Source organism: Suncus etruscus, chromosome 11 (genome assembly GCF_024139225.1).
Source record: "Suncus etruscus isolate mSunEtr1 chromosome 11, mSunEtr1.pri.cur, whole genome shotgun sequence".
Lineage (NCBI taxonomy): Eukaryota > Metazoa > Chordata > Mammalia > Eulipotyphla > Soricidae > Suncus > Suncus etruscus.
Window position 1 is genome coordinate 94546072 of NC_064858.1, and position 21550 is coordinate 94567621.

Sequence of the window (21550 nt, forward strand, 5' to 3'; positions counted from 1 at the left end):
TCTATTTTTCCTTTTAGGCACTGTGGTTTGCAACAGTATTACTGAAAGGTTGTCATGCGTCTAACTTTGCCTCCTTTTCAGCACCTAGTTCTTGTCCAGAGCAATCACTTTTCTCTATCATTGTCACAGTGGTGGTCCCTTCTGTGACTTAACAGCCCTTTCTCCAGTGTGGCAGGCATTCTGATAAGGCCCAGTCATCCTGGCCTTTGTTTCTATCGCCCTTGGGTAATAGTCTCCTACAACGTTTCTTTATATCCTGAAAAAGAGTGTGATCTTTCTATGTCTGTACCTCTCCCTCTGACTCATTTCACTGAACATGATAATCACCATGTCCACCCACCACACCAACACTGGTTGTTTATGTTCTTTGTGATGAGGACCAGTCTCTTTGGTGTGAGGTGGTGTTTCATTGTTTCGACTTGCATTTCCCTGATGACTAGTGATAACATTTCTTCACATGTCTTTGATGATTTGATTTATTCTTTGGGAAAGTTTCTGTTCATCTCTTCTCCCTATTTTTTGAGGGTCTGGGTGTTTTATTTTTCTTGTTCTACCAGTGCTTTGTATATCTTCTATATTAAACCTTAGATAAATAGTGGGCAAGTCATTTCTCCCAGTCTCTGGGATGTCTTTTTATGCTGGTCTTTGTTTCATTTGAGATGCAAAACCTTCTTAATATAATGTAATCCCATTTGTTTTATTTGTTTCTTCTTGCTTGGTCTGTGGTATTTCATCTTTAAAAATGACTCTAGTTTCAATGTCATGATTATTTCTGCCTATGATTCGCTATATGTCTTATGGATTCAGGCCTGATACCAAGGTTCTTAATTGATTGATTTTTGTATATGGCATCAGAGAGAGGGCTAAATTAATTCTTTTGCATGTGGTCGACCAGTTTTTCCAACAGCACTTGCCAAAGAAGCTCTTTTTGCTCCACTTCATACTTTTTGCTTCTTTATTGGTGATTAACTGATCATATGCTTAAGAGTCTGCCTCTGGATTTTCAATTCTGTTCCATTAATTGGAGGGTCAGTCTTTATTTCTGTATCATGCTGTTTTAATTACTAGTAGTTTATAGTACAGCTTAAAGTTGGGAAAAATGAGGCCTTCCATCTTCTTTTTCCTAAGGATTGCTTTGGCTCTTGGTGGGGACAGCATTTAATGTTCCATATGAATTTCAGAAGTCTTTGACCTGTTTCTTGGAAACTTGTCATGGGTATTCTTAAAAGGGACTGCATTGTATCTGTATAATGCTTTGAGAAGTATTGCCATTTTGATTATGTTAATCTGCACAATCCATAAGCAGAGGATGTGCTTCCATTTCCTATGTCCTCTTATTTCTTGAAGTGATTTTTGGTAATTTTCTTTGCATAGGTCTTTCATCTGTTTGTTAAAACAGAAATTCTATTTGATTTTTGAGGTATAATTGTGAATGGAATTTTTAAAAATCTTTCTATTTGCATAATGAATAGTCATGAACTTTTGTATTTAATTTTTTAGCCTGCCACTCTGGAATATAACTCTGTTGTTTCTATTGTTTTTATTGTGTAGTTATTATGGTTTTCTAAAAATAGTATCATGCCATTCACAAACAGTGAGAGCTTTACTTCTTTCTTTTCTATTTGGATGCCCTTAATATATATAATATACATTGTTATGGCAAGTATTTTCAGTACTATATTGAATTGAAGTGGTAGAAATGGGCAGCCGTGTGCATTATTTTAGAAAGAAGGCGCTTTGTTTTTCCCCATTGGCTATCATGTTTGCTGTGGGGTTGTGGTAAATGGTTTTAACTATGTTGAGGAAAGACCCTTCAATTTTCATTCTGTTGAAAGTTCTTATAATAAATGGGTTCTGGATTCTGTCAAATGGATTTTCTATGCCAGCTGATATTATCTTGTGGTTTTTAGCTTTTCTAATATATTACACTTACTGACTTAAAATATGTTAAGCCACTCTTACATCTCTCGGATGTATCCTCTTGCTTATGATGTATGGTTTTTGTAGTTTAAAGCATTGTAATAGATTAAATATCTAAAGCCTGTTTAGAAGTTTAGAGAAATTTTTAATAAAAGAAAAAGAAGGGAGAAAATTTAGATGACTAAGTGAATTTCAAAACTTAATAGTCTCTTAGAAAAGGTAATCTTACATCTCTCAGAACATATATTTAAGAAGAAATTATCCTGAAATTTTTTCATCAAATCTTAGTTAATGAATTTTTAAGAAGGTATAATAGTTCAACAGTTCCAAATAATGCTGCTAGGTAATGAATAGGCCTAATTCAGTACTGAAGCTGAATGGGGCATTATTTCCTCTGAGTATGGATTGCATATTGCCTAGAATAGAATCTGCACTTTGAATGTCCCTATCCTATATTCCTTCTTGGTGTTCTTAAGGTCAGTTAAGCACAGTAAATAATCTTCACTCAGCAAGTAACTTAAATCACCATCTTCCTGTCTGATGTAGCTGATAAATTCTAAGCAAACTCTAAATTTCTTGTGATGCATCCTAATGGGTGCCTCACCACACTGAAGAGCTTTTGGAAGCAAAATAAAATAATCATCTCAAGTCAAGTCAAATGTTCTTGGATCAAGGTTACTAGGTCAATGCTTAATTTAGAACCAGTTTGAGAGACATTTTTGAAATGGCATTTAGAAATTATGGGTAAAGGTCAGGCCATAACATATGATGTTGTTCAGATCCTTTGATGCGAAAGGTCTACAATTGCCTTATGTGTGTAAGAGATATTTTTTTTTCAAATGTTAACTGTGATTTAAAGTAGCAAGAGACAGTATTCAGGCCAGGGAAAATAAAGTCTCCTTCCTCAGCCCTGTTTTCTGAAATGGTTTGAGTGCAGTAATGTTATTGAAACTGAAAAGAATTATGAATAGCCATCTCCATGAGAAGAAATGGAGAAGCTTGCCCCTGTCAATTCTTGCTCTGGATTTTCTGAGATAGTTTTGAGATTGCAAGAAAACTGGATGAAATCCTCACCAATTAGAGGTCTCATGTGCTTGGAATGGTTTTAAAATGCTGTGCAGGGCTCAAAGGAATTAGTAAAGCCTGCTGCAATACGGCTACATTATTAATCTCCAAAGAGAATAGATACCAGATGTTCACACCACCCAAAGGACACATCCATGTTCTCGACAACCTTTAGTCATATTGTCCTTTAATAGATTCAAATGCCTGAAATGATTAGAAGGTGACAAAACTGTGGTTTCTACATATGAAATTCTTATTAATCAGTTTGAAGAAATGCCTGCTTGATAGGTAGGAAAGAAACATATTAAATATAATACTTGTAAAAAACTGCCTAAAGTCAAATAGTAGGAATTTGTTGCCTGCTTTTTCCCCTTTTATTTCTTTGATTGACTTAGTATTAGGCATATCCAAATGAAGTGATTCTCTTTTAGGTAAGTCCAAAATTGTTAAATCTTGAAATTTGCTATGATGTTTTCTTTATTAAATAATTCACCCAACAAGTATTTCCATGAGCTAGGTGTTGGGGATATAATAGCAAACAAAGCATTCATGATCTTTTGAAGCTCAGTGAAAAGAGCAGATTTTAATCAAAATTACCTATTTAAATAGGTAACTACAACCATACTGCATGCTTTGAAGAAAAAGTGCTGTATGCTATGAACATATTTGACATGGGGAATCTGACTTAAAGTTAAAACTCTGAATTAAAAAAATTTTTTTTGTTTTTGTTTTTTGTTTTTGGGTCAGATCCCGCAGCTCTCAGGGGTTACTCCTGGCTCTATGCTCAGAAATTGCTCCTGGCAGGCTCGGGGGACCATACAGGATGCCAGGATTCAAACTACCATCTTTCTTTATGCAAGGCAAACGCTTTACCTCCATGCTATCTCTCCAACCCCTGAATTTTAAAATTGAACCTTGTTCATTGAGCACACCTGTCAAAAGCAAAATAGATTAACATGGTTATTTAAACTCAACAACTCTCACTTTCATGGCTATAATGATTTTAAGAACAGCACACAAACATTGCTTCTGGTCACTATCCTAAGGAACATCTGAATAATACTTGGATGTTTTAACATGTTTGTTTGTTTGTTTATTTATGTTGTGCACCATTTCTGGAGGTACTGCAATACCAGGTTGATGCATAGGATGGATGGAGCAAGCTCTTATTTAATTTTCTAGTGCCAAAAATCCATTTAATATATTGTTGCTCGATAGACGGCCTATCAGATATTAAGCTGATAAGAACAGATATTACACTTGATCTTAGCCAAAAGACTGAGAAGTAATAACATGTTTTAATATTTTTACATCTCTCATTTTATTGCAAAACTTCCATGAGAAATTAATACTGTAATATTTTAAAAACTTGTAGAAAACAGAAAGAGGATAGGAGCATCTATGATCCATGTATTTTACTATGAACATTTTTCTTGCTTACCTATAAGCCCTATCAGCCTGTTTTCCTCCCTTCCCTGCAGGTTTTTAAACTGTAGTCTTGGCTTACCCTTCCCATCTTCAACAATTTGGCTTCTATCATTATTGTTTTGATTGTCTTCCTAGTTTTTGAATTCTACTTTATCCCTTCAGATTTCCATGTAACTGACCTTTTGTTTTGGGGCCATACCTGGTGATGTTCAGAGGTTACTTCTGGCTCAGGGACCATATTGTACACCGGGGATCTAACAGGTTCTTCCTGGATCAGCCGCAGGCAAAGCAACACCTCACCACTGTGATAATGCTCTGGCCCCTGACTCTGTGTGTGTGTGTGTGTGTGTGTGTGTGTGTGTGTGTGTGTGTGTGACGATATTTTTTTTCAATTTCTTTTATAGCACTGTGATTTACCAAACTGTTTCATAAAACAGTCATTAGGCATATTCAAACACCAATCCCACCACCTGTAAAATCTTTTCTTTCACCAGTCTCTCCAATCTCTCACCAATCACCATAACCTGACTCCATGCAGTCACAAACAAATTTACTTCTTATTGATTGTTATAACACAAAGGTAAATGGAATTATCAAAACTTAGGTCAACACGAGTCAATTTGAAATGATTGTTATATCTTGCAATGGTTATACTAAGGTCAGTGCCTAAGGATTTATAAGACTGGTTGGTGCTAGGGAAAATTGGTAGATTACTATGTCATTTTCCTGTTAGATTCCTTGCAATACTACTGGGCTGACATTATTATAAGATAGTGTCAATCTAGGATTCATATAACTAAAACAAATTTGGGGGGCCAGAGCCATAGCACAGTGGGTAGGGTATTTTCTTTGCACGTGGCCAAACTGGATTTGGTCCCTGGCATCCTATATGGTCCCCCGAGCCTGCCAGGAGTGATTTCAGAGCTCAGAACTAGGAGTAGCCCCTGAGCACCACCAGGTGTGGCCCACCCCCAAAATACCTCAAAATAAAATGTGTGGCTTGGAAGTTTGATAAGGTTAAGTCTTGGAGCTGTTTCTCTTGGAGTGTGTAAGGGGTGGCATTCAGCTGCAGAAAAGGATATATATTCCCACCTACCCCCTTACTGAGGGTGCAAAGGTATTCTCTGTTCTCCATCTCTTTACACTCGTTTTGCTTTGTTTAATTTGGTGTGTGTGTGGGGGGGTCCCACCGGCAGTACTTTGGGACTGCTGTAAGTTCTGTGTTACTTCTTGGGTGACTCCCAGTAGTGCCCAAGGGGACTCAAAAGTGTCAAGGACTGAATATGGGCCTCCATTATACAAAGTATGTATGTTAGTCTGTGGAATTATCTCTTGAGCCTCCAACCTTTTTTCTGTTATTTGACTATGCTTAGATTCTCTTGTTTTTCTATTTTTCATCCTGTTTCTTGAAATGCATTCATTCATTTTTCTTCACTGACTCACATTCCTCTGCTTACCTCTGAAATTCCTTTCTGGCTCTTCATTATTTCTCATTATTATATTTTTCTCATACATATCCTATCCTTACATAATCTTACTACCTTCTGTGCTTTGATGACTTTCACATCTGTGTCCTTAGTCTAAGTCTACCTTCTGCACCACACATCTTTGTTTCCTAGACTGTTCCATCTCAGATGATTTTTTATTATTTTTCATGAGAAACTATATTACTAGTTGATACAGATCCTCATGTCCTTTGTTACTCCCTACAGATGCCACTGTCATCCATATTGGTGGATCTGGCTCTCTGAATTCTCTTACCTACCCTTCACTCCTAAAGATTTGTGAATTTGTTCCTGTGTTGAGTCATTCATTTGACATGCCTTTATGCATCCTTTTTCCTAATCTCTTTCCTTTCAACTGCTTCAAAGTCATCATCCTAAAACATAAAGCTGATCATTTTAACAGTATGTTTAGAGTCTTCAGGTGACCCCCATCATGGCACCACTTACAGTACCACACCCATTAGGCAACTGGATTGCTTTGTAACAAGTAATTAAAAGAAAAGTAATTTTATAAACATGTCTCATTTTTATAAATGTCTAGAGTCAATAGACATAGTCTGATTTACATGATATACTCTTAATGTTACACTGGTGAAGAGGGGTGTACATTTTATGGCTGAAACCCAATTATGGACGTGTTTATAAACATGGTGCTTAAAGATATTATTAATTAAAAAAAGAGATAGTGAAGCTGAATGAAGCATGGGAGAATGCCAAAGCAAGTCATTTTTAAAAAAATCATTACTATTGTTAAAATACTTTCTAGACTGGAATACATTGGGTCTTGAGACAATATCTTGTTTATATAATTTCAATACTTCAATACTGTTTGTTTGGAATTTCAATACTACTTTTTTGGAATTACCAATACTACAGTATTGGAATTAAGTCATTGGCATAGAGGGATTTACTCCTTCCTATATTTGCTGTGGCAAGACAAAAATTCAACCAATTCTCAAGCACAGTCACTCAAATATAAGGTTGAAATGTGTCTAAGGAATTTCTTTCCATTGAACCAGTCAAGGAGTTTATATACTGTAATCTACTCAGAGGGTACTATACTTGCCATAAAATAATTTAATATCATAGTTTGTTCATCAATTTTAGTTCAGAATTAATCTGCTTTTACTTTGAATTTAGTATTTTTGTCAGTATGAATATGTAATTGTAATGATATAATTTTTACATAAAATATGTAATTATAGTGAGTAGAAAAACAATGATGCCTAAAATCAGTTACTTCATCTTATATTTAGGAGATTAAAATCTAAAGTTAGGGCCTGGAGAGATAGCACATTGGCGTTCGCCTTGCAAGCAGCCGATCCAGGACCAAAGGCGGTTGGTTCAAATCCCGGTGTCCCATATGGTCCCCTGTGCCTGCCAGGAGCTATTTCTGAGCAGACAGCCAGGAGTAACCCCTGAGCAACGCCGGGTGTGGGCCCCCCCCAAAAAAAAACTAAATTAAAGTTAATAAAAAAGAAATAATTTCATATTTACAGTAATAGACTGAGTATGCATATTTATTTCCTCTCTCTTCTAAGAAGCCCCTTTAAAGTGAGAGTAAGATAATGAAGAAAAAGGAGGAGGAAACAGGGAGGAGTAGGAATAGAAGAAACTCATTACAAAGAAAAGTTGAGTCTGTATGTGTGTGGGAGTATATCTTAAGTAGACAGGAAGTTTTAAGCTCCTGAAATTTTTCCAGGAGAAGAGGGGATAGAAATGCATGAATGGAAAGAGCTCATTATAGAAAACTTTGTGCCAAAATGTGTAGGACCTGTTGCAGGGATGCCTGCCAGAATTACAGAGGCTCAAAGAATAAAATTGTGAAGACCAAAATAAGGCCTGATGACCAAATTATTTAATTGAAAATGAAAGAAATGCTAGACAGTTTTATTCTTTCCTCATTTTCTTATTTCATTTGGTAGATCACCAGTTACAGGGTTTAAAAAAAAAAGAAAGAAGCTAATATCACTCTTTTACAATTTTAAGTCTATTTGGGAAATTTGGGATTCTCTTAAGGTTCTATTCTCCAGACTCAGGTATTTAAATACCATCAGTAAACACTGGCTGTGCTCATAGGACTCTTTATTAGCATTTTCTGATCATAGACATATGTGATAAGAAAACAAATTCACACATGATTGCAGAGGAAACAATATAAAAATACTATTCATTCTTACATAAAAACAGTCCATCAAGGCTCACCAGAGACAGAAAGAAAATTAAGACAAAACTAAAATCAGGGGCTGGAGTGATAGCACAACAGTAAGATGGACCTGGGTTTGATCCCTGGCATCCCAAATGGTTCCCCAAGCATGCAGGGGCGATTTCTGATCACAGAGCCAGGAGTAACACCTGAGCACTGCTGGGTTTGCTCCACCTCCCGAAAAAAAAAAACCCACTAAAATCAAATAGTCACCTCAGAAGCAGAGATATTTAGAGAATTTAAGTGAAACAAATATAAAATGATATCAGTATTCTTAGAAATAGATGGAAAAATTAAAATCATGAAAAATAATCTTTTGGTTTTTGGGCCATACCCGATGACTCTCGGGTTATTCCTGGCAATGCACTCAGAAATCACTCCTGGCTCTGGGGACCATATGGGACACTGGGGATCAAACCCAGGTTCATCCTGGGCAGCCTCATGCAAGGCAAACGCCCTACCGCTGTGCTATCACTTCAGCCCCTGAAAATATATTTAATTATAAGATAATGATTCTGGTTAAAAATGAAATAATGTGAAAAATAAGTTGCCAAAATATAAGTATGATGTAATGCTATTATTTATGTATATTTAAAAATACTTGAAACATTATATTTTATGTACATAGACATAAAGAGAAGATAAATCAAGACAATCATGGGAATGGTTCACAATTACATATCTTTAGGACACCTGAAGGTAGAGCAGGGTAGGTTGTATGCAGAGCTGGATATCATTATAATAATTTATTTTGTTAGAAATAGGGAAAAGCCTAAAAAGTAAAAAGAAAAACATCTGTTAAATATGGGTAGTTTATATTTTAGGGTTTTTGTTTGTTTTGTTTTGGGGCCACACCTGGCGACGCTCAGGGTTTACTCTTGGCTCTGTGCTCAGAAATCTGTGCTTGATCCTGGCTCAGGGGACCATATGGGATTCCAGGGATTGAACCTAGGTTTGTCCTGGGTCAGCAGCATGCAAGGCAAATGCCCTACCGCTGTTCTACCACTTCAGCCCCGGAGTAGTTTATATTTTAAATAATCAACACCCATTAAAGCTTTATGTATAAATTTGTATGTTTGAAATATCTGTACTTAAAATTTCAAAGATTTAGAATGTTGCATTACATAAAATTTTTGTATGTTCTCTAAAATATGATATGCTTCGTAACATGGGATATAATGTAGAAACAAAGTGAGAATCACATTAGTCAGCTTGATCTCATGACAATTGGAAGTTGGAAAAGAAAATATACTCTCAGTACTCTAGCTCTGAACTAAGTAAGCAAACTGATTATAACAATAAAATGGAAACACTATGTTAAGTTTTCAGTTCCTAGAATCTATAGAAAAGCATGAAAAACTTTAGAATGCTGATAGGAATGGGGAAAGTATAATAGAGGAAGTGTTAGGGTGCTCGGGCTTTTACAAAGTGGGGCACCAAAAGATATAAAGCTCTAAGATAATCATGTATTCATTTACTCATTCACAGATAGTTGCTTACTTTTTTGTATATAACACCACTTATATAGCTCTTATTGCACTAGGAGGTTGACTAGAGCAGTGAGCTATAATGCACACTTAATTTTCTACCGTTATTGAACCTGTATTTGAGTTCAAGAGGCAGATATTCCTTACTTAACATGCTTTAAACAAACAAACAAAAACCAAAATTAATGTAACTACCAAAAATTTGAAGGGGTGGTTATATGGAAGTATATGTTTAATATGAAAATTAGGGGGGAAAAAGGCATGGATACTGGGGGAAAGACTAGGATGAGTATAGTAACCCCGCAGAGAACTTACAATAGCATTAACTATTTACCGTCTTTGATGATTCTGGCTAGCCTTTTCATGGGATCACACCTGGAAACACTCAGGGTTACTTCTGGCTTTGCTCTCAGGAATCCCTTCTGGCAGGCTCAGGGAACCATATGGATGCCCAGGTATTGAACCTGGGTCAGCCACATGCAAGGCAACACCCTACCCTTTGTGCAATTGATTCAGCCATCTGGCCTTTGAATTAGCATTTTATTATAAAAATTAATTTTGTGTTTGTGATGGAGTGATCAAGAACCATCTTTTTAAAAAATTGGATAAAAGTTAATCTTGAAGTGTCAATGGACATAAATAGATAGGAATTAGGATTTTTATGTTTTAAACAATTCTTGTGGGGCCTGGTGAGGTGGCACTAGAGGTAAGGTGTCTGCCTTGCAAGTGCTAGCCAAGGAAGGACCGTGGTTCTATCCCCCAGCGTCCCATATGGTCCCCCCAACCCAGGGGCAATTTCTGAGTGCTTAGCCAGGAGTAACCCCTGAGCATCAAACGGGTGTGGCCCGAAAAACCAAAAAAATTAAATAAATAAAAACAATTCTTGTTAGTAGGAACACTTCTGAAAGTTTTCTTATTTGGACTGAGGTTAAGTGATAAGATAAACTTGTGATTGGGGAAATGAACCAATTCTGACTACAGAGAAACTAAAAGTTACAACTTCCGCAATATGGTCTTAGAATTATAGAGCTGTGAGAGATGCTACTACCCCACAAAATAGATCTTAAATCTCCAGTTTGTCTTATCGAAACTATGATTTTATATATATATATATAAAGTGTATAATATATGATTATATATATGTGTGTAAATACATATAGTCATTATTAAACCATCATTTGATCAACTGGTATTTTTGCATTCAAACCTTTTTTTCTATTTGAAGATAAAAAAATACATTACCTTTTTTTAAAAATAAGCACAATAGACATAATATATTTATTTTATGTTTAGCATAATGATCCTATATTTGCATTTATGCAAAACGATCACATATCTAATTAACATCTGCCACCATATACAATTAAAATGACTTTTTTCTTGTGATGAGAACTTCTAAAATCTGCTCTCAACAGCTTTTAAATATATAAGAAATTATTAACTAAATATTCCAATTCAATTAGTTCTTGGTGGTTTCTGCTATGTCCTACTCATGGGCCATGCATCTTATTGTGGTCTCTTATCTTTTTGTGCAGGAGAGGTGAAAGCTGGATAGAAATTGTTATTAAGAGTAGGAGAGGGGTTGGAGAGATAGCATGGAGGTAAGGCGTTTGCCTTTCATGCAGAAGGTCATCGGTTCGAATCCTGGTGTCCCATATGGTCCCCCGTGCCTGCCAGGAGCAATTTCTGAGCATGAAGCCAGGAGTAACCCCTGAGTGCTGCCGGGTGTGACCCAAAAACCACAAAACAAAAAACAAAACAAAACAAAACAAGAGTAGGAGAATGTAGGGAGAGTACTAGGGAAATCTTGTCTGTTTATCAAATGGGGATGGGAAGCTAGTCATTGTTGGTGAGCTGCTGATTCTTAGAAATCATCTTCAAATCTCTTCATGTGTAGGGTTGACATTGGGTGGGGTGGGTTTGGGAACCAGCTCATTTCTTTTCCTTCTATCTTTGGGGTTAGTGGGGAAGCAGGAGAAAGACTGAGTTTTCTCTTTAACTGGGGAGGGTGGGGACTAGGATTGTGAATGAGTCCCCTATATCAAACACTTTGGGTACAGGATTGGTTGTTTGACTTTATTTTTTTAATGAATGTATAAGTCTTTGTTTCCCCTTACCCTCCCAGACTTGTGTGGCCAGTTGAAAATGTTTGGTTTGTGTTCATCTCTCCTTCATTTCTGGAGCAGGGGTGATACCCCTTCACATCTCCTATGCTCTGCATCCGTGCCTCTTTTGGATGTTAAAGGTTGATTGATGCACCTCTGAAAAAAAAAAGAAAAAAAAGAAGTAGGAGAATGTGAAGGTAGGGTGTTTGCCTTGCATGCAAAAGGATGGTGGTTTGAATCCCGGCACCCCATATTGTCTCCCAAGCTTACCAGGAGTGATTTCTGAGCAGAGCCAGGAGTAACCCCTGAGCACTGTCGGGTGTGACCCAAAACCAAAAAAAAAAAAAAAAAAGGAGAATGAAGGCTACTTTCTTAGATATGAACAACAGACATGATTTTTTGTAATCTCTTGTTAGCTTAAAGACTCAATTCAAAGATTTTGGAAAGGAAAGAAGAAGAAGAAATGATAAGGTTGTAGAGATTAGAACAGTTTTCTTAGGAGGCAGTTGAAAAGACACATTTTATAGTGGTCAGTAGAATGTTACCTCAGAAGCACTGTCAGACTTCAGTCCATGGATCCAAGTAATGTCCAGTCTGCTTTGTAAGTGAAAGAAGTCATGGAAAGAAATTTATATGAATGATGGACAGTTTTGAATTTCTCCTTACATTTACATTATGAATGCAAAAGAATGTTACAGTAAAGTCTAAAAAATCAGCATACTGTAGACAGTGGCAAACACCAAAGATCTCTGATAAACTGGCTCACTTTCTCCTTTATTTGAGGAGTAAACAAACATGTAACTTCTTTATAGTGCATCAGCAATGTTGTGTCTGATGATTATTTTGACTCCTGTTGATAAAACTAAAGCAAAATTTTTATTTCCCATTTTTCTTTTTAGTCACATTTCCTGCATTGCTTTGCTAACTAAAGTTGAGAATTCTTAAAGGGACAATCTATGTAACATATTCCTGAGAGTAGTAAACTGATATATAATAAATACAGCTTACATCCTTGAAATATAATAACAGACCCCAATTCCACTTTATCAAATAGAAACAAAGGGATATATATTGGGGGTGGGACAAGCCAATTCTGTTTATACAGGTTTTCACATGACTTTTCTTTTAAAGAGTGCATGGAATGCATCCAAAACAAATAATTTTTTTTTGTTGTTGTTAAATGAGAAGACCAAAAGGGAAGTCCTAGGAAAAGGAGGATGGATGATCTTTCTTTAATGTCAAAACTGACATAAACACACACACACCCCTCCTTTTTGCTCAAGATAATTTTCTCAACAAGACCCAGATTGCTTCAGTCTTTGCCTATCTATCACCCTTTGAAGCACTTTCCTTATTATTAGGAGTGGGGGCAGGGTTTCCTTTGAGGATTTTTACAGCAGTGAAGAGTTCCTCCTTTAAATACTTTCACATGATGAGGGAATTCCGCTTTCAAAGTGCTGTCATCACTGTGGCTTCTCTGCCATAAGACAATTTATTCTCAAGTGAAAGTCCTTCTTAGTTTGATTGTCATTAAGGACTTACCTTTCTGATGGATTCTATATCTGGAGAACTTTGATTTTTTGAGAGACCGGGCAAAAGAATCCAACATTTTCCTAGGTTAGCCTCTCTGGTTAAGTTGGTTTCACCAGATTGTCTCCTGAAGGTATTTGATGGCACAGGATAGTCATTTTCCACATATATATTTTTTGTGGCTCTTTCCACTAATTATGTTTGAGTCAGATAAAAAAAATACATATTCCATCTTATAAACTTTGGCAGAGCAAAGGAATACAGTGAATTATGGTGAGCTTTGACAAAATATTCTAGTCTTTTTTGTTGTTGTTGTTCAAGTACCGTGAGGATCAATAATTTTTTTATTTTCCAGGTACAGAAGGTATTTGTCTTCCTTCTAAATCTCCCCATGGAACATGTACAACCCTTAATCATCCTCCATTTTCATAATTTTTCTTAATTCTCATATTTTTATAACACCGTGGTAAACAATTACAGTGACAGACTTTCCGAAATCATTGAACTCTTTTTGGGGAATTCTATTCTATGTCATTCTATCTCATGCTGTCCTATCCTTGAATATAATTTTCTGTAAAAATAATGTGAATATTTAACTCATGGAGTAAAAAATATATATATAGCTATATGACTTTCTTCTTAGTTCACTCGAAGCAGAGACAATTTTTAGAAAAATGTAGAATTAAGAAACTCCAAATAGAATTTATAGTTTGTCAGTATTATTGCCTGAAAGTCAGATCTTAAGTCTTTATGGTTTTTTAACTCAAATAAGTAACCTATATATCAAACAAGATAGCATGATTACTGTTTTTTTTTTCTTTTTTCTTTTTGGTTTCAGGTATTGAACCCAAGATCCTATATGTGCTCAACCACTGAGCTACACCCCCCAGTACTACAAAATTCTTCTTGAACTTTCCCTTTAAGCAGTTTTGGGGGATGCAAAACTGAAACTCTAAAAACATATTTAAACTAGAAAACTTCTTAATCATGTGGTGTTTAAGTAAATACCCTTTCAGTATCTTACTGAGAAGAGAATCCCAGAGTAAAGACAAACTAGATTCCAGTTTTCATTTTGTCTCTTACTGCTTGTATAGTATTGCAAGAAATGTCTCTTCTTTCTTCACCTTCCCCTTACAATTCAAGCCCCATGGGGGGGGGGGTTTAAATCAGTGACCTAGATAGTTTCTATGTTTTTTTCTAGTTTCTATATTTTATTATCCTAAATAAATAATTAAGCTACTGTACCTACATGGAGAAACTTAATTATAGTGATTGAACCAAGCCAGATAATAAAATGGGATTTTACCATTGAGATTTTTTAATCTAATCTGGAAATAAAAAGAGTCTATTTCCCCTTTTTTGTTGTTTTTTTTTTGGGGGGGCACACCCGTTTGATGCTCAGGGGTTACTCTTAGCTAAGCGCTCAGAAATTGCCCCTGGCTTGGGGGGGACCATATGGGACACCGGGGGATCGAACTGCAGTCCTTCCTTGGCTAGCGCTTGCAAGGCAGACACCTTACCTCTAGCGCCACCTCACCGGCCCCCTATTTTCCCTTTTCTATGGAACACTGTGATGTGCCACAATTATTCACTCTTCTTGTTTGTTGAAGATTCATTGGAATACAGTTTTAAAACCTTTTGAGCCTGCCTTTGAGCTCTCCACCATGGCAGACAGAGAGAGCACTCAGTTCCAACTCTGCTTTCAAAGTTCTTAGCACCTCATCAGTTAGAAATGCAGGGAAAAACTTAAGTACAAATCCACTATAAGTGTAAGATTCAGAGGGAGCTTGTGGGAAGTGGAGGAGTTTGAGTAAATTAAAGTTGAACCAAATGGATGTACCTATTTCATATTGTTTCTTCTATCCATGGACTCCACATTCATGGATATTATAGGTTGAATTTGCAGGTACAGAATCTATAGATATGAAGGGTTGACTATAAATTATATGGGACTTTTTTACTTGTACTAGGTAGTTGGTGCTTTTAATGATGGTCAAGTAATTTTGTTTGTGTGTATATCTATGTATAAGTAAGATATATAATTTCCTTAAATCTATTTTGAATTCTAGAGATAGGAAAATGGGGAAGGGAATAAGCTTTATGGTAAATTTTAAAAGGATATAGTGCAGGAGTCTCAAACTCAATTTACCTGGGGGCCGCAGGAGACAAAGTTGGGGTGATCCTTGAGTGCAAAGTCAGTAGTAAGCCTTGAACATTGGGGGGTCTGACCCAAACAACTAAAACAAAACAAAACCAAAAAAGATTCCTCTAGGGCAGGGCCACAAAATGTTGTATGGAGGGCTGCAAACGGCCCACGTGCCACGAGTTTGAGACCCCTGATATAGTGAAAACTATGTAAAACTTGTGTTTATATTTTATTACTGAATTATATATGTCACACATAGTATTATTATCTTCAAGCAACAATTAAGTAATAGCATGGAAGATAAAACAGAACAGAATGCTTTCTTTCTTTGCATAAATATATGACTTTATTTTAATGTTCTCAAATATCACCATTTAAACCTAGAAATTCTGTGATTGAACACAAAACATTGTGATTGTGTTCAGTAATTATTAAATCGTTATAATTTTTCTCTAATATAGGTTTAGATTTTCTCAGAATTTATGTGATAGGGAGAAATTAGTTTTCCTGAAGTCATTAATGTAGAGTCAGAGAGATGGAACATATCCCTGCAGTAGGTCCCAGATTTAATCGCTGGCATAGCATCTCTCCCTGAGCACTTTAGGGTAAGATCCTGGGAACCCACACATAGCTGGACCCAAGTAAGCCACACAACTAGATTAGCCTAACCAGGAGTGGCCATCTCTGCCACCCTAACACTGCTGGCAAAGCCATCCCTGCAAAGAATATTAGTTTGATTTAGGTACCACTACCACTTCTTTTTAATGTTGTCTTAAATCTGGGAGGTCGTGATTTATAGCAATCTTGAACTCACATCAGAATTGGAAAGTATTTAAATTGTGAGTTAAATCTAGCACAGCCTCGGAGGCTGTTTTTTTGCACAGAGGGTAATGTGGTGCTTGAGAACTTCTTACAAAAATGTGGTCTGAGCTAATTTGCTTTGTTTGAAACTGGAAATCACACTGTTGAAATTTGCATTCTGTTTTCTTTCAATAGGTGTATTAACACAAAGCACCATGTTTTAAAGGGCTTCCTCCTTTCTGCAGAAATTTATTTGGCTTCTGCAAGGGGAAAAAAATTGCACCAGCAGTTCAGCAACATAGCACCTCTTTCATCATATTGGTGATGTAGGCTTCAGTTCAGTAACTCCAGACATTTTCTGGAAACATGTAAAAACATGCCCATAAGTACTGAACATAAAACCAGACTGTACACTCATAAACATTTGTACAATCCTATGGTCCACTTACCATTGAGTTTCTTAAAGCTATATGCATATTTTACAAATCCTTAGAATAAATGAAAATTGGAACAAGATGCTAGTAGAGACAAGGTGTTACTTGGAGATGCCTAGAGAACACTGCTTCTTGACTTTCTATTACAGGAGCAAGCCCATTGATCAATATAATCAAGCTGTGATTTCCAAGATAATTCCCCATACTAAGATTTAGATAAAAGTGAGTGAACAGAATATTACTTGCATATATTTTAGCCATCCAGAAAGAGTACTGCAAAGCATGCTTCCTAAGAGGCATAGGATAAGTGAAAAGTTAATAACCAGACTAATTGGACAGTGTTTTTGGAAAATATTACACTGTAAGATTCCTGATACATCAGGGCTATGCCCAGTGACTCTGAAGCAGTTGGTGGGGTGAGCTTTATGCACTCAGGGATGTGCTGAGGAAAACCACTGGGTGGTCTAAGACAGTTTCATGAAACATAAAATCCAAACACAACTTTAATTGGATGTGGGGGAAAGTTCTTATGAAACAGTTGTACTAAAATCGCAATGGTTGCATATTATTATCCTTTAGCTTTTGACCATTTTCCCCTAGGTTGAAGCATGATTCATATATTAAGGATTTTTATATCGTGGTCATTATTTCTTTAAAATAATTATAACTCCAGTTTTGAGCCCTCTTTTTTGTGTGTGTGCCCAGGTTGGCCTTCATTCCATGATGTGATAACTCCTGACTCCATCACATTCACAGATGACTTTTCCTACGGGATGCATAGAGTGGAGACAAGCTGCTCTCAGGTCAGTCACCCTACCTGGTAACCCCACATGCTGCTTATTCAATGTTAAAGCTCTTTTAAGAATCCTGCTTTTCCTAAAGGTAGCAACTCAAGCCAAGTGACTGATCACCAAGTGGGACAAAAAAGCACAAAGAAGAGTGTGTGATGATTTGATGATATATCAGAAATTACCTTTTCAAGACTCCCATTCTATACTCCTATAACCCAAAAAACAAACTTCCCCTTCCTTCAACCTCCCACTTCCCAGCACTCAAGGAAAGTTGTTTCTAGAATCTTTATTCCACCATGTTTGAATTGTGGTCGGTGGGGGGAGTCAGGACTGAAAGTGGGTGCAGAGAACTGCAGTGAGAAGAGAGTCATGTAAACATCAGATTATATATGGCTAATGTAGCAAAAGCATCATAAACCCTAAACAACCATTTTTCACTGTATTGAATCAACTGGAGATACTTTTATTTCCCTACAAATGGCTTTGTTTAATGGTACTCTACTCTGGCTTAAAAAAAATGTGACAGAAAGCCTGCAGTTTGGAGCCCAGAGATTAACTCATATAGAATATTTGTTGGATGATGTCCATTACATGTGCTTAAGGTAAAGGGGACACAATCAGGCAGTTGTAATCAAAGTGATTGCCACGTGGGCCTCCCTTAGCATTCTTCTACCTGTCCTTTGACCCCCTTCATCAGGCACAAGGGTTTTAGGGAGTAGGTGGCATATTTACTGCCACGTAGGGAGGGATATTAGTTTGAACCTAACCATCTGATTAATTTCTGTTTTCATTCTTTTTTTTGTTATTAGACTGGCAAATTTAATGTCTTTCAAGTATGAAACTATATTCCCCTTGAAAAGAGCAGACATTTCAGTCCACTCTGGTTTTTCAGATGTGAGGGATGTGAGCAAGGTAATGGAACTTTGTGATGCTGAGTTTCTTCCACAGATATTCCATTTTAATTGGTGTGGGTGAGGCCACAACATTGGTATTTTTAAAGCCCTCCTAGTAACTGTTCATAATAATTTTGTGATGTATCTACAATAATTCTATTTTTATAAGGAAACTGAGGAACAAGGAAAGCTACACAATTGTGTAAATTCACGGGAACGGAGAGATAGCACAGCAGTAGGGCATTTGCCTTGCATGCAGCCGATCCAGAATGGATGGTGTTTTGAATCCCGACATCTCATATGGTTCCCCAGTCAGCCAGGAGCGGTTTCTGAGCGCAGAGTCAGAAGGAAACCCTGAGTGCTACGGGTGTGATAAAAAAACAAAAAACAACAACAACAACAAAAAAACATCGTGTAAATTCACATTGGTTTCAGTCACAGAAATGAAACTTGAATTTGAGCATTTTGCTCCAGATTATCTTTGTGGTGTTTGGATAGATGGAGAATCATGATAGATAGCAACATTTGCAGAGAGATGTGGAAACCCAATTTTTTATGATCCCTGAGTAACTAGCTCCCTTCAGTTCAGTTTTCCATTTCATTGAATATATATATATATATACATATTATATACATATATATAAACACAATAGGACAGTGGTAGGCCATTTGCCTTGCATGCAGCTGACCCAGGACAGTCCTGGGTTAGATTTCCAGCATCCCATATGGTCCCTCCAACCCAGGAGTAATTTCTGAGTGCATAGCCAGGAGTAATCCCTGAGTGTCACCAGATGTGGCCCAATGCCCCCCAAATTAAAAAAAAAATAAACACAAGTAAATTAAGATGATTGACCCTAGGAATCTGAAATTTTTGATAAAAATGAAGGTGGACAAGATTACTAAACATCTTTTCTGTTTTAAGTTAGTTCTTTTAATAGAGGTATTATAGTGTACAATTACTGAAGTAATTTTTAATTGAAGTAATTATTATTAGTGTTTCCTCTTTGAAAGACCACTACTTTTTCACTAAGAACAGAATCCTGAAAGTGAGGCATAAGAAATAACTTTCCTATGTACAAACTTATACTACAGGCCCTACTCATTGAACACATTCAAGCAAACTAGCATTCCCTTGCTATTTTCTCCTCTCTTCTCACTACTTTCTTTTTTATTTTTTCTTTTTCTTTTTTCTTTTCCTTTTTTTTTTTTTTGGTTTTTGGGCCACACCTGGTGGTGCTCAGGGGTTACTCCTGGCTGTCTGCTCAGAAATAGCTCCTGGCAGGCACGGGGGACCATATGGGACACCGGGATTCGAACCAACCACCTTAGGTCCTGGATCGGCTGCTTGCAAGGCAAACACCGCTGTGCTATCTCTCCGGGCCCCTATTTTTTCTTTTTCTATACCGTTCTTCTCTTTTCCTTTTTTCTTTCCTCTTCTCCCTTTCTTTCTAATGTATTTTCTCTTTTCTTCCTTCCTACCCCTTCCATATACTTTCCCCTTTTCCCCCTTTGGAAATCCAACTATCCCTTCACCCTTCAATCCCATCCAGACCTCCCACCGTATTAAAACTCTTCACCCTCAGTTCTTAATCCATTAGGCATTAGACTGACCTCCTACCCCAACGAACCAGTACCCAGCACCCAAGCGAAGGGACATCCAGTCAGACCCACAACTCATCCCCTGCAAGAAAAGGCAACCAACTCCCCTGCGGACTCAGGCTGTGTGGCCCTCCCTACCAACTCCCCCTAACATGGACTGTTACTTGAAACCGGACTTAGCTCTAAAAGTATCCCCAATGCAAGAGCTCTTCCAAGACCTCCCTGCCGCAAATCTTTACCAATCTCAAGAGGTCAGGGGCTGTAATGGAAAGGTGCTGGGAACCCACACACCACAAGAAAATCCCAAAAGACAATGGGGAAACCTAAACTTTCAACATAAGTATAAGACCTATATTACACCACTTCCTTACCTGCTTATCCCCAAAAGTAAAGTAGTCTCTTGCATCACTTTGTTCCTTTAATTACCTTGTTAATTCATTTTTTTAAAAATGTTTGTTCTACATATACATAGGTGAGCACATATATTTTTATTCCTATTTTTATCTTTTTTGGGTGTGTGACCTGTTTCTGTTTTCTTCTCTGTCCATCCCCAAATGCACCGATAATATAATGTAGCACCATACCTCCCTGCAAAGGCACACTAATAAAAGGGGAAATCCTACATATAAAAACGAGTTCTTATCTACTAGGGATAAGAACTCATACTTGTTTACAATACAGAGATATCTCCCACCTTGAAAATATGTCATGCGGACCCAACTTAGACCCCAGGTGATTAGACACCATCCATCCAGCCTTGAACCCTGGATCCCAGACATAGAAACGACAAAATTCTTCACAACAGCTACGGGAAACAAATCCCAACCGGGACATCCTTAATGCTGCTGGACTGACCAACAAGTGCCAGCTCTAATATGATATCCTGACAACGAGGAAAATGGGAACACTTGACCTAAGAGCAGGTTATCCTACCTCACCAGCTAACGATAAGACAAAATCAGAAGACTTGTCACCCTTTGGTCAGTCCAAAAACCAAGATCGCAATTTACAGATGACTGGTTACTAGAACCATGACTGGACTGTACATATCTTGGAACCAATAAAAAAGCCCCAGTCTAGAGTTTGAATTACGACCTGAACAACAACCATCATCCCCAGTTCCAAAGGTCTGGCTGAGACAATTGCAACGGAATGGGGCTTCTGGAAACACAATGAAAGACACTATCCTAGGTTCCATCCTAGGATCAGTGCAAAGACCAAGACCACCAACCACAGAAGATGGATTAAAATGATACTGAGGGAACAGAACTTCTAGAACGACAAAGAAAGACTTCATCATAAATCCCACTCCTGGATCTGTGCAGATACTGAGATCTCTAGATACAGAGGTCTGATTTTATCACCCAGGAAGGAGCAGAAGCCTTCCAAACACCACGAAAGCACTAAGGGGAGAGTAAATGAACCTGAATGGAGTCTATAGTTAATCCCATGACAATATACTCCAAGGGTGGAGAAACCCCATATCTCTTAGGCCAAGTAAATTCCTTTTCGAATGACTCCAATATTTACTGTGCCATTGCAGGAGGGGAAAAAAGGCAAAAAGCATAAAACATTTTTTATATATATTATTTTTTAATACTCAATTTTTAATATTTTTTATTTTTATTTACCTATCTACT

General features: G+C 37.1%; 1 protein-coding gene and 1 non-coding gene across 2 annotated transcripts in view; one reads left to right on the forward strand and one right to left on the reverse strand.

Annotated features, from left to right (window-relative positions):
* The window catches only part of MSRB3 (methionine sulfoxide reductase B3), a 121737-nt gene that overhangs the window by 91854 nt on the left and 8333 nt on the right, over positions 1–21550 (forward strand). The window contains exon 5 of the mRNA XM_049783020.1: positions 17333–17430. Coding sequence (XP_049638977.1) covers positions 17333–17430 — 98 coding nt within the window. The remainder of the gene's footprint in view (positions 1–17332; positions 17431–21550) is intronic.
* On the reverse strand, positions 4085–4275 carry LOC126023324 (U2 spliceosomal RNA). The gene has a single exon (XR_007500488.1). It is a non-coding gene; the product is annotated as a U2 spliceosomal RNA (small nuclear RNA).